This window comes from Sinocyclocheilus rhinocerous, unplaced genomic scaffold (assembly GCF_001515625.1).
Source record: "Sinocyclocheilus rhinocerous isolate Xijiao unplaced genomic scaffold, SAMN03320098_v1.1 scaffold166, whole genome shotgun sequence".
NCBI lineage: Eukaryota > Metazoa > Chordata > Actinopteri > Cypriniformes > Cyprinidae > Sinocyclocheilus > Sinocyclocheilus rhinocerous.
In genome coordinates, this window is record NW_015633186.1 from 2,884,938 (window position 1) to 2,898,029 (window position 13,092).

Sequence of the window (13,092 nt, forward strand, 5' to 3'; positions counted from 1 at the left end):
GTGTAAAATAAACATACTTATACTCTAGAAGACAAAGTATTTTTCACAAATAAATATTTAATAAAAATATTATTAAAAAGGAAGTAAACACTGTAACCAACAGGGCACTCAGTATTCTGGGAAGTTTGTGTGCATTGGGAATCATATTTTTTCAAATAAAGCCAAGGTAACACTCATTTTACATACAGCACACAGTGAAAATGACATGAATATGACAGTGGGCAAATGCATAAAGCGCATAATTTGAAATCACTTAACTTAGTTTAAAGTTTGTCGATCGCGCGTCTCCAGTGAAGCTGAACTCTCCTCCTGTCTGTATTCAATTCGCACGGACCATAGGACCGACCGCCACAGAACACGCGATCATGCAGGTCACATGCACACTTCACAAGATCTCAACTAGATTCGACTAATTCTGCAAGGTTTGTGAAATTAAATGTTCATTACATTCAAAGATTTTTTAAATTATATAAGTGCGTATTTGCGGAATGCTGATGGCAAACGAAAAAGTATTATAATGTTTGCCTTTAATAATATTAAAGCAATCGTTATAATAAATTTTTGTATACATTTTAATTACTTTGTTTAACAGTTCTATCTGATTATTAGATAGACTTCTATCCGTATTAGACAGAACTGAATGACAACAGCGAACAAGAGGGAGAATGTGAGCACTGTGTGCTCAGGCACTGCCGCAGCCGTTCTCGGCGCCGTCAAAATAAAAGTCGAACACATCGGCCAAACAGAAAATCTTATCGGCTGATGCCGATATTTGAAAAATGGCAGATATCGGCCGATGTATCGGCCTTGGTGATATATCCGTCGACCACTATTTACGAATCATTTAGAAATGAGGTAAAATTAAATCTATTTTTTGAGAAAACTAACGTGTTTTTTGACCTTGCATGCATGTAAACCTGTTTTAGGAGACTCATAAAACAATATTAGCAGCATTAAAAATGGCATAATAGGGACACTTTAAATATTGATATACTGTACCTTGGGCTTGGTAAGATTTTTTTTTAAAGAAGTTTCTAATGCTCACCAAGTCTGCATTTATTGCATCAAAGATACAGTAAAACGTAATATTGTAAAATATTACAACTTCAAAATAACTGTTTTCTATTAATGTAATTTATTCATGTGATGGCGAATCTGAATTTTCAGCAGTCTTCAGTGTCACATGATCCTTCAGAAATCATTCTAATATACTGATTTGCTGTTTAAGAAACATTTCTTATGATCAAAGTTGAAAACAGTTGTGCTGCCTAATAATTTTGTGGAAACAGTGTTACATTTTTGTGAGGATTCTTTAATGAATAGATGGTTAAAAAGAATAGCATGTATTCAAAATAGATTTAAAACAATGTAAAAGACTTGACTGTCAATTATAATCAATTTAATGCATCCTTGTTGAATAAAAATGAATTACTTTAAAAAAAACAAACGTTTTAACAGTAGTGTATTATATGCAAAGTGTGTAGCATATATTTGCATTATATCAGCCATCCTGCTTTCTAGATATTAGCTTTGATTTAAAAACTACAGTGTATATTGGTTCACCAGTAGTAATATAATATATATTTTAAATAGTATTTGACATTGCTTGAAGTTAAAGAAACATCTCTATACTGTCACCCTAAAAAAGCAACTTTATATATGCATTCAAAATATTTTTCATAAGGCTCTATTGATACTTCTATGAAAGACTAAGTACATATTTTCTTTCACAGGCACCTCCTACACCACTGCTTCCAGGCTCTGATGGACCACGGTGTAAAGGTCGCTTCAGTCCTGGCCAACTCTTTCAGCCGCCGATGTTCATACATCGCAGAGTCAGATGCGCATGTGAAAGAGAAAGCTATACAGTTTGGCTTTGTTTTAGGTATGACTGATGTGGCTCACTTTTCTGCTTTTTCAGCTTGTATTAACAAGCTGTTGCAATAATACTTTGCTTGGATATCAGGTGGCTTTTTATCAGATGCCGGCTGGTATGGAGATGCAGAGAAAGTCTTCCTGTCTTGCCTCCAGCTGTGCACATTACACGATGAGGTTCTTCACTGGTATCGTGCAGTGGAGTGTTGTGTGAGGTGAGTGAATGGTCAGATTGAGTCTCTTCTAGCTCTAAATGGTCATATTAACGGTGAAATTGTATTAGTATCTTATTAATGTGTTATTGTGGAATTTGTATGCCAGGTTACTTCATGTGCGTAATGGCAACTGCAAATACCACCTGGGAGAAGAAACTTTCAAACTGGCCCAGTCTTATATGGACAAACTAGCCAAACATGGCCATCAGGCTAATAAGGCTGCCCTGTATGGAGAACTGTGTGCCCTACTCTTTGCCAAAAGCCACTATGATGAGGTAAGTCCCATAGCAAATATCCCAGAAGTCTGTTTGAAGAATGGCTGCTCTACAGCTTAATGTGTTTCAGGCTTATAGGTGGTGTATAGAGGCTATGAGGGAGATCACCGTTGGCTTACCTGTGAAAGTAGTAGTTGATGTTCTCAGACAAGCCTCTAAGGTCAGTGATTGTTAGATATTTGAGTTTTTATAAATACATGTGAACTTCTTTTCCATTAAATAATGAATATTGATCCCTGTAGGCATGTGTTGTTAAGCGGGAGTTTAGGAAAGCTGAACAACTGATAAAACATGCGGTCTTCTTGGCACGGTAAGCACTATCAAGCGTATTTATTTTTTAAGCATGTGTGGTGTTGAAATGTTGTTCTGTTTGGCAGCAATGAAATGCCTATGTATTTCCACATTTTGTTTTCAGGGAACATTTTGGGCACAAGCACCCAAAATACTCAGATACACTACTAGATTATGGATTTTACCTTTTAAATGTGGATAATATCTGTCAATCAGTGGCCATTTACCAGGTGAGCCAAGAATTTCAAAAAGTATAAATAAAGGATTTTCTCATTCTTTGAAAGATTATTTGTGATTTACTTGTTATTGTTGTGTTTTACCTTCAGACTGCACTAGATATTCGGCAGTCAGTGTTTGGAGGAAAGAATATTCATGTTGCAACTGCACATGAGGACCTGGCGTATTCGTCCTACGTCCATCAGTACAGCTCTGGTAAATTCGACAATGCACTGTGAGTATCTCAATCCCGTCCTGGGCACATTAGTTACAGAGAAATAATTATTTTATATCATTTTGAACCATAATTGCATCTGTGTCAGGTGGGTAAATGGACAGTGCAAGTGTTTCGTGCACCACTATTCTTACACTCTAAATCATAAAGAGCATATCAATTGCAGATGATGATTGATGGACAGATGACTCTCATGAGCTGGTTCTTTAAAAGAATCATCCAAAAAACTTGTTATCCGTTTGAATCATTCAAAATGAATCCTTCACTGAATGAACAGAATCGATCGGAGTGCATTTTGCTTCTTAATCATTTATTTGACCACAATTCCTTGATTTATGTCCGTTTTGAAATGAAGCTAGACCTGTTTTGTGTGTCAGACAGATATCAACAGTATCATTATTAACTGGTGGTTCATGTGACCATAAGTAATTGAAGTGTATTTTTTAAAGTAATGACATTTAAATTTTAATAAACAATATGAAGCTATAAAATATAAGCCAAAATACAAAAAAGTAACCAAAGTGATAGCGATTTTTGTAATTTTGTAATCTTTTGTGGGACTCTGCTGCAAAAACAGAATTCGTTAGGCAGCATTGAACAATACGTAATAGGTCAGAGGCAAAATAGCATTGCTGTTTTTATGAAAGAAGACAAACATCCTTATTAGATCACCATGAAAATATGAATAATTGAATTGGTGTTGTGAGTCACTTCTTCAAAAGCAAGCTGCCACATTGCTCTATACATACCAAGACAAAACAGTATTTTGGTTGCAACTAATCCCATATGAACTTTCATACCATTTTATTTGTCCCTTGAGTGTTATGAAGTCCATGACACAGATGACCAGTAGTTGCCCTAAACTTTAACACAATTATGATGTTCTTGTAGAACTGCTTTGTCCTCTGTGGTTTTTTTTTTGATCTGCTCAAGAAACATTTCTAATTATTGTCAGTGTTGTGCTGCTTAATATTTTTGTGTAAACAGTAATATATTTTTACTGACCCAAAACGTTTGAGCAGTAATGCTTGTGCTTTATCTTCAAATGTAGAATCATGTTCTTAACCTAAACATAACCACATGTCTGTTGTTTCCTTCAGGCAAGAAACTGTTCGGGGAGGGTTACAGTGGACTGGAATATGACTACAGAGGCCTGATAAAATTGTACAACTCAGTTGGAAACTACGAGAAGGTCTTTGAGTACCACAATATTCTGTCCAACTGGAACCGTTTAAGGGACAGGCAGTTTGCGGTAGCCGATGCGCTGGAGGACGTCAACACGAGACCCCAGGCCACGGAGCAGGTGGTGCAGTCTTTCCTGCTTTCCCAGAGCCACGGAGCCGGGCGTCCCTGCTTGGGCTAACGGCCGGGAAGCCCACCTGAAACCTAGATGTGCACACCCACCCCCATTTCACACCCTCACATCCAGTTATTCACAAGTAGTCCAGAAGGGCGGGGAGTGTGATTATTATCCTGAGCTTCTCAAGGACCGTCAGTTCACTTGTACCAGCAACTCCCCAAGCCCATTTCCTTAAAATGGGAGAAAAACCATGACATCTTTGCGACCCTGCTAACACTCATGATGGATAAGCAACCATTCATCGAATTCATTCACTCTCCTTTGAAGAACCCGACCATTTCTCTGAGTTCAAGAGGAGTTGAATAAAAAAAACAGTGCAGTCCGACAAAGACAGAAAACTTCCACACCCTCTATTCTTTTTTTATTTTAGTTTGTATTTGAAGGAGAGTCGCTCCACACTACAGGAATACTTTGTTTATCACCACATTGTCTATTTGTGGAGAAAATTGCTCAGCGCAGCTCCCACAGAACGAGATTCGAAATCGTTCATATAACCGAGTGAAGGAACATCCGTAGACGTCCGTGTCCCCATTAACACGAGGATTAGAGCTTGACTTCATGTAATGCAAAGCTTTGCATTTGAGGATTACCCGTGTGCTCTCTGGAAAATAAGACCAGCCATGTTACGTTATGGACCATTGTTTATTTTTGCTTCTTTTTTTATTAATAATTCATGTCACGTGTGGAATTTACGGACCAGTGAGTTTATGTTTGCTCTAGATACCTTGTTTTAAGTTCTCTTCTGGTTTTGTATTCCCTTAGTACTGACATAGCTTATTTTAAACTGCCAATAATTTATATGCAAGGTATGCTACAACTTGTAGGTGTAACGTTGCAAACGGATGAGCCAAAATGACTTCTGTTCATAATAATAATACATACGTGTGCGACCACAGCTAATTGCCATAATATGAACTAAACCGAGTGGGAGGACGAGTTCACAAAGCTGGCTTTCTGGCATAGCGGAGCCTTATTCACGCACGATATAAGCTGAAGCGGTGATAGTTACGAGACCGGGTTTCCCAGGTCGTTGTTGTTTTCCTTTCAGAGCTCGGCCCCGGGCGGCGTAGATTAACACCCCTGGCCCACTGCCAGCTGACTAGACACACAGAGAAAAGGACTGAGCGCAGCACCTGTCATTGTGAAGAGGCTCCCCTGCTGGGGAACCTGCGGTATAGTGCACAGGGGGTGTGAATCCACGCACGATTGTGTAGTAACAGTGCAATATTTGCTGAACGCACCTGTACCACTCCAAAACCAATCAGTCTGACTCATTTCACTGCCACTCCTCTCTCGATCCATATTTAAAAGCCACACAGACTCCCAACAAAGTTGACAGGAAGAACATTTAAAGTTTGAATGAGGGCCGTTCAGATTAAATTGCCATCCTTTTGTCACACCTTCATAAAGAACTCATTGCTGAAACAAAGCCTTGCCAGTCATGTAGAATGTGCTTTTAGTGTCTCGCCACATTTTAGCTTCTAGCCAGCAGCACCAGGACCCCAGATCGAGCTGAAGTCCCAGCCTTAGTCTTAAAGGACTCTCAGCTGGCTGGGAAATGCTTTGTCAGCTTTTTTTTTTTTTAAGTAGCTTGCTTCGAACGAAACCTCCACCTTTAGCCCCGTAAACAGAGCAAGAGATGGCTTGGGACAGGTGAGGGACTATATTTCGCACATTTTGACTCCTTAAAAATCCCTTTATTGTTATGTTTGAGGTTTTATTGTGAAGAATGAGGTGGTCTTAAAAAGGAAAGTCCACCTAAAATGAAAATTCTGTCGTAATTTGCTCACCCTCATGTCATTCCAAACCTGTATGCATTTCTTTCTTCTGTGGGACATACAAGAAGATATTTTGAAGAATGTTAACCAAACCGTTTTAATTTCCATTGACTTCCACTGTATGGACAAAAATACAATGGAAGTAAATTTTAACTGGAAAAATCTTCTTCAAAGTATCTTCTTTTATGTTTCACAGAGGAACTAAAGTCATACAGGTTTGGAAAAACATGAGCTTGAGTAAATTATAGAATATTCATTTTTGGGTGGACTATTCCTTTAATACCATACTTGAGGCAGCAAGGTAAGGACAGGAATTTGCCTTGGTTAGAGAGATGGAATATTGTAACAAATAAACTGTGATCTTGCAAACTTTGTAAGTGCATTTCCATTGACTATGTGCTATAAATGGACTGAATTAGTGGAGTTCTCATATCAGATGATGAGTTTAGGAATATGAACATCAAATGTGAAAATTAATGCACATGGGAAACAAGTAAGCTTGGTGGATGGATGCTGAATGAATTTATAACGTAGCTCTGATTGCTTCCTTCTGAATGTCGATTCAAGGGCTTATTTGTCAACCTCAAGTGGTATTTCATGGTTAGAAAGATGGTTGATCACTGTTGATCAAATCCAAACTGCTTCATCTGAATAGGCCACAGTTCCCCAAAAATCAAAGGTGCTTCTGGGTCAAACGTTCTCTATTTTTGCATGTTTAAGTAAATGTATATAGATGTAGATGCATAGCTACAAGTGGTTATTGTCCCAGTGAGCTCCATAGTGACAGAAACATTTTTTTTTACACTGAGCAGTTAATGTCCATGAAATTAGAGAGAGAGAAAAAAAAAAGAATGAACTTGGTGACTCTGAAGTGTTAAACTGATCACAGAAATTAATAAATAGCATCCTCTGACAATAAAAGCAATCCTGTCACTTCCAACTTTTCTTCAAAACCTGCCCTCAGAGAGTTGGAGAATGTAATTAAGGGTTGATCGCTGATACAGTGGGGCCTTTTATATGCTAATTATCTTTATGAAGTCCTCAGACATGCTGCCACGTGTAGATTGTGATTTAGCCAAAGTGCTGTTTCAGATGGACGATGGCGATCTTTGAAGTAACAACCAACGAGTGGACATGATCTCTTAGGACTTTCTTTTGTCTATATTCATTGGAGTCACTCTAGAAGAGTTTTTGATCAAATCCAATGACGAAGAGGAAAATTGTGTTTAACATTGATACTGACTGTTACTCTGGAAATGTCAGTAACCTGTGCCACAGTGAGCCTCTGCTTGGATACTCTTCAGTCATTGGCTTTATGTAACTCACCCTCAGTAGAGTCTGCTGTACATTGTACATCTGTAACCACCAAATCATTATTAAACTCATTTGTATCCACTAGTGAAAATCTGTAACTATTTCTAACACAAAAAAACCCCCCGCTGTTTAATGGACTACAACGAGCAATATTGCTTCTGAAGTATTAAAGCTGCTTTATTTTTTGCCTTTACAGGATTATTCTCCACCTGTTCCTGAAGGCAGTGTGATATGTTGAGTCTATGAGTTGAATGAATGCGACAGGATCCTACAAAAACCACTCTTTTGGATGGATTGGTGACTGAACAAAAAAACTAATAAAAGACTGTACTCTGCATGTGTACGTCTGGAAGATATTTACTCACTTTTTCACTATAGTCATAATGACCAGATATTTCATTTTTTTTTAAATCCCAAATTACTGTGTCCTTGAAATTTTAATGTAATTCATTATACACTGTTCAGTTTTTATTTTAAGTAATACTTTTATTCAGCAAGGATGCATTAAATTGATAAAGTGACAGTAAAGACATTTATAATCTTACAAAAGAATTATACTTCAAATGAATACCTTTTATTTGCACAGCTATTGATTATTTTTTACATTTATGCATTTACCAGATGCTCGCATTGCATTTCTAGGCACATTTTATCAGTTCATGCATTTCCTGAGAATCAGACTCATGACCTTACGGTTACTAGTGCCATACATTACGTTTTGAACTGCAGAAACAATAAATACAAAATAAAACACATGAAGTGCAAGTTTTGCATCAAGAAAATCTAAAAAAAAAACAACAACAATGCAACTGTTACAGTGCAAAAAGCCTCCTTTCCTAAAAACTACATTTAAGGACTCTAGCATATACATATAGCCACAGTCCTTAAATGCAGTGTTAAGGAAAGGAAGCTTTTTTTTTTAGGGTTTTCAAGAAAATATAAACAGATCCCTGCAACATTACTCCCTGGTAAACGTTTTTTTCTTTTCCATAAACAACATTCAACAAGCCCAGTAACAGAGATAGTGTTTCAGCTGTTTATTAGACCAGAAGCCTCATAAAATATGAATTTCAATCTGAAACCCTTACTACATCCCGAATGAGCCTTTAGAGATCCCAGTTCTTCTTTTCTTCCTCTTCATCCAATAAGAATCTCAAATGGGTTACGATGCACCACATCTGCAAAATGACATTAACAGTAGGATTTACACATAAATGCCTTTGTGACAGTAAAAGCACACTAATAATGCTGAGTAAACATGCTCCTCACCGCAACTCCTAAATGGGGTTTATAAATTACATCTGTGAAACGTTCCTCTACCTTGGGTTAAAAGTGGGGTTTAGAATGATGATGGATTTAAGTGCAATGTGAAAAGACGTACATTGCCTTTTAGGTTTAGGCTTTCAAACATTTTATGGTTTAAAAAAAAAAATTACTTGTTGCCATACCTTTTGCCATCACTGCATGCACTCAAACCAGGCTCTCCGTGAACGAGTTCTTCCATTGGGCACCTCTGGCATTGTGGTTGCACACAAATACACACCACTCCATTGAAGACACCAGCCAGCCCCACTTCACAAGCACAGAGAGCAAAGTCATTCAAACTAATACAAATATGTTTGGGACAAGCATACGTACATACCTCTGCTGTCTGAAGATACATCATAAAGCATGTTCCAGAGCATGCCACGTCCTACATTGTCAATGACCACATCCAGCCACGCTCCGAACCTGGAGGTCTGCTGCAGCCGACGGGCCGCCCAGCCATCCACCCCTGGCGCAAAAATAAAATAATAAAACAATAAATGTGACTACTAACATTCTTTAAATATACTTAAACTAATAAGTGAACAAGTAAAAGGTTGTCAAAACTCAGCAGTGCACAAGAACCTTCTGGTTTTCCTCCAGAGTAAGAACTATGATGCAAGTTACGGTCACGTTGCTTACTGTGAGGAACAAGAAACGAAGGATAATCTCAAACAACAGTCTTTAATAAACATCCAAGGGGAAACACGTAGCACAACTAGACGTTTAACAGGGGAACATAGGGCAAACAACACTTTAAATACAGGACTAAAGGAGGGTAATTGACAAGACACACCTGAACCAATTGACTAATCAACAAGAGGGAGAAACTGGGTCACGGGGAGCACATGGGGACAGAAAACATAACAAAACAGGAGCACCAGTCTGACAGTTAGATTCTGCACTTACATATTTTTAGCAGAATATATTATGTAAATAATAATTAAGGAAGTAAAGTTTTATTTATGTAGCATAGAAGAGAGTAAAAATATAACTAAAATGATATAAAAATGCATAAAAAATAAACAAAACTAAAATAATAATTATTAATTTTAGTTGCTTATATAATGTATTACTGTGTCATATTTCATTATAAATATCATGTAATTTATTCTAAATCATTTTAAGACATTTTGTGGCCCTCTTGGAAGTTTAGTGAGGCCCCCTAGTGTTTCTGGCCCTTGTTAAGCAGCCTTTGTCCATGCTGATATTATAGTATATTATTATAGCATAATAATAGTATAATAATATCCGATTTAAAAATAAAGGTTCCAAAAGGGGGTTTTCAAAGCGATGCCATAGAAGATCTGTTTTGGATTCCTCAAAGAGCCTTTTAATGAACAGTTTTAATTTTTATTTTATTTATTTATTATTGTGAAGAACCTTTGACTAATAATAGAATCTTTTGTGCAATGGAAAGGTTCCATGGATGTTAAAGGTTTCTCATGGACCTATATGCAATTATAGAACCATTATTTTTAAGAGTGCATGTATTTACAATTTCCCTAGCTTTCATGTAATTACCTACCATCCAATATAATTGATAACACATACAAGGGCACAAAACTCCCTGGGTCACTATACAGAATCCAGGCAATGAGAACTAGAAGAATCCGGATATAACCTATAAAAACAAACATTTTACATTACAAATAGCATCATACCATAATTAGAGTGCATTAAATATAGGCGTAAATGTAGTTGGAGTGATCTAATATTTTTGATTCTTTAAAACTAATTCTGCTGCTGCAACAAATACACAGATGACACGTAATAATTACTCTGACTCACCAATTACATTGGGTACATAAAACAAGACATGAAATCCCATATCACAGGTGCTCCTCTCTGCTTCTGCAGCCGCCGCGTGTCTATAGTCACCGTCTTCTGTGTCGGAAACTACACGTATCTTATTTAAATGACTTCATATGCGCAGTAGTACCTAATTAAAATGACATTATGATCATAAACATTTATATCACTGCAAAAGTGTTCACTTCTTCTTTATCTGTGACATTTATGATAGGGCAGATAAACAGGACTCTCTTCCGGCTTTATGACAAGTTTTATAAGCGTCATTCGTGTTGCACAGACACTAGATGCCATAGGAGGGCGCTAAAAGATAAGAGTCTGAAAGATTGTATTAATTGGTGAAGCTTAATTAAGATTAATGAAATGCGTATGTGTACAGAAGGGTAAATTTGCATTAGAGACCAGTGTTGTTATTGATTGTTGCTGATACCAAATACTTATACCTATACTTATACCTATACGTTTTCGTTAATTGAAATAAAGCTGAAATAAAGCTGAAGTAAGAAACATAAGAACTAATAAAAATGACAAAAGTACATAACAAAATTACGAAACCTTATACTAGAATTATAATCAAAACGGAAAATATCAAATATAGGCCTACTCAACATAAATGCTACAATAGCACAGTAAAAAAAATGAATAGTAAATAATACTACAATAACGCTAAACATTACGAAAAAGGCATTTCTTAGATCATTACTTGCAAAAAGTTTCTAGGTAACACATTTAAGCAATTTTTAAAACATAAAAATAAACTATATGACTCAAAATGTTTTAAAACACTCAATAGCACATTTGAATTATATTTCGGTGGGTGATCAAATTAATAGAAATAGCTGAGGGCTCCCCAGAGCAAAAAAATGTGCTGCCTCCACACAGTGCACCATGCCAAAAAAATACATTAAATTGACCACCAGGAAAAAGCTATTGGTCTATGAAAGTCATCATTTCATTATTAACCATTTTATTCCCATATACACAATGTCCTTGCAAAGAAAAGAATGGTGTTGTTTCCCTGATGCAACACGGTGCAAATTTACTTTACTTTTACTTTTTACTTTTAGTCATTTAGCAGACGCTTTTATCCAAAGCGACTTACAAATAAGAAAAAGTAATTAAAACTAAAAGCTAAAACTCTATAAATACTATATATATACACACATTTAAGAAAATAAAAGAAATTAAATAAAAATGACAAATGCATACAACAACATTTCAAAACTAAAACATTTAAATGAAAACAAAAAAATAAAGCTAAAAACAATTCAAAAATATTAAAAGAACAAAAGGTATGAGTATAATAATGATTCTAACAACACTAAGCCAAACACCAAAAAACAACTACATATGTGTATGTACAGCCACACACATATAGGCCTACATATACATGTACATATATATAAATACATTAAATATATATATATTATTTCATTTCCATTTTGTATGTTGAAGTACTGAAATAACTCAAATTAAATAAAACTAAAACTTAATAAAAAAAACTATATAGACATAATAAAAAACATATACATGTACATATATATAAATACATTAAATATATATATATATTATTTCATTTCCATTTTGTATGTTGAAGTACTGAAATAACTCAAATTAAATAAAAAACTTAATAAAAAGCCTATATAGACATAATAAAAAACTAATAAAATGACAACATTACTACAACTGTAACTAAAATAGATAACTAATACAAATCAAAGTACATTAGTTCATCAGTAATCCTAAAAAAATAACACTGAGGCAAACACACATGCAAAAAAAACAACAACTTACTGACACATAGTAAGAAATAGTTTATAAAAAACTGAAACAGAAGTGGAAAGAGGAGAGATAAAAAGCGATACTTATGTCTTGGTCTTGGCTAAATTGGTTAAACTGGCTCCTCACAACCACGCCAATATCTAAAAATCTAATATCAAGCACGGAAATTACAGTCGACGGCACAACAGCCACCTCTGGGCGCAAGGCGTCGGTGCTGCGTTTCTTGCGCAAATCAGACGCTAATACGCCCCCTTTGCTCTGATTGGACAAAACTCACGTGATCGAGTATGGAGGCGTCGGCGTTTAGACGCGTCACTCGTTGATAACGCAAAACTCTACCGCTTGACTTGATAGGAACACCACACCGAAAACAAACAAACAACGGAGAACAAGGCAACAGGCACCGGTCACACTCTGCGCATTTCTGCCATTGCCATGAAATGAGGGCACCATGGGCGCCAAGGAGTCACGGATAGGCTTCCTTTCGTATGACGAGGCCGTTAAAAGAGGTAAGAGGTTTGAGCTTCAGCGATTAACGGCGGTCAGTCAGTTACGCGGCAGCGCTAAGCTAGCGTTAGCAGCTAGTTAAGCCTACATATTAACTCTTTCTGTGAGCTAACAAGCCTCAACCTGT

The 13,092-nt window shown here is 36.4% G+C and overlaps 3 protein-coding genes across 6 annotated transcripts in view; 2 read left to right on the forward strand and 1 right to left on the reverse strand.

The window, feature by feature from the left end:
• Positions 1 to 3,297, forward strand: part of LOC107743688 (amyloid protein-binding protein 2-like) — a 6,084-nt gene extending 2,787 nt beyond the window's left edge. The window contains exons 3-9 of the mRNA XM_016557062.1: positions 1,734 to 1,885; positions 1,967 to 2,090; positions 2,197 to 2,365; positions 2,436 to 2,525; positions 2,608 to 2,675; positions 2,781 to 2,886; positions 2,983 to 3,297. Coding sequence (XP_016412548.1) covers positions 1,734 to 1,885; positions 1,967 to 2,090; positions 2,197 to 2,365; positions 2,436 to 2,525; positions 2,608 to 2,675; positions 2,781 to 2,886; positions 2,983 to 3,111 — 838 coding nt within the window. The 3' untranslated portion in view covers positions 3,112 to 3,297. The remainder of the gene's footprint in view (positions 1 to 1,733; positions 1,886 to 1,966; positions 2,091 to 2,196; positions 2,366 to 2,435; positions 2,526 to 2,607; positions 2,676 to 2,780; positions 2,887 to 2,982) is intronic.
• A 5,291-nt stretch (positions 3,298 to 8,588) lies between these two features.
• LOC107743751 (CDP-diacylglycerol--inositol 3-phosphatidyltransferase 1-like) lies at positions 8,589 to 10,910 on the reverse strand. 3 transcript variants are annotated; one of them, XM_016557146.1, is made up of 5 exons: positions 10,656 to 10,910; positions 10,393 to 10,488; positions 9,221 to 9,333; positions 9,008 to 9,131; positions 8,589 to 8,737 (listed from the first exon to the last, which is right to left on the reverse strand). In XM_016557146.1, exons 1-4 carry the CDS (start codon positions 10,693 to 10,695, stop codon positions 9,030 to 9,032), a joined length of 351 nt encoding a protein of 116 aa, XP_016412632.1. In that variant the 5' UTR covers positions 10,696 to 10,910; the 3' UTR covers positions 8,589 to 8,737; positions 9,008 to 9,029. The 3 variants fall into 3 exon arrangements, 1 of the variants encoding a protein (XP_016412632.1); XR_001640424.1 differs by lacking the exons at positions 8,589 to 8,737; positions 10,393 to 10,488; positions 10,656 to 10,910 and adding an exon at positions 9,507 to 9,584 and having other exon boundaries at positions 9,050 to 9,131; positions 9,202 to 9,333; XR_001640423.1 differs by lacking the exons at positions 8,589 to 8,737; positions 10,393 to 10,488; positions 10,656 to 10,910 and adding an exon at positions 9,450 to 9,577 and having other exon boundaries at positions 9,050 to 9,131; positions 9,202 to 9,333.
• A 1,832-nt stretch (positions 10,911 to 12,742) lies between these two features.
• The window catches only part of LOC107743689 (ubiquitin carboxyl-terminal hydrolase 32), a 69,054-nt gene continuing 68,704 nt past the window's right edge, over positions 12,743 to 13,092 (forward strand). For both annotated transcript variants that reach the window (XM_016557063.1, XM_016557064.1), the window contains exon 1: positions 12,743 to 12,967. In XM_016557063.1, the coding sequence (XP_016412549.1) occupies positions 12,910 to 12,967 (58 nt within the window). In that variant the 5' untranslated portion in view covers positions 12,743 to 12,909. The remainder of the gene's footprint in view (positions 12,968 to 13,092) is intronic.

Excerpts from the sequence above, each read along its gene's own strand:
- LOC107743751 (XM_016557146.1), bottom strand. The coding sequence starts at position 10,695 with ATGGGATTTCATGTCTTGTTTTATGTACCCAATGTAATTG. Across the intron at positions 10,489-10,655 it reads TTATGTACCCAATGTAATTG|GTTATATCCGGATTCTTCTA; the intron begins GTGAGTCAGAGT and ends TTGTTTTTATAG. Across the intron at positions 9,132-9,220 it reads TCTGGAACATGCTTTATGAT|TGGGGCTGGCTGGTGTCTTC; the intron begins GTATCTTCAGAC and ends GTGCTTGTGAAG.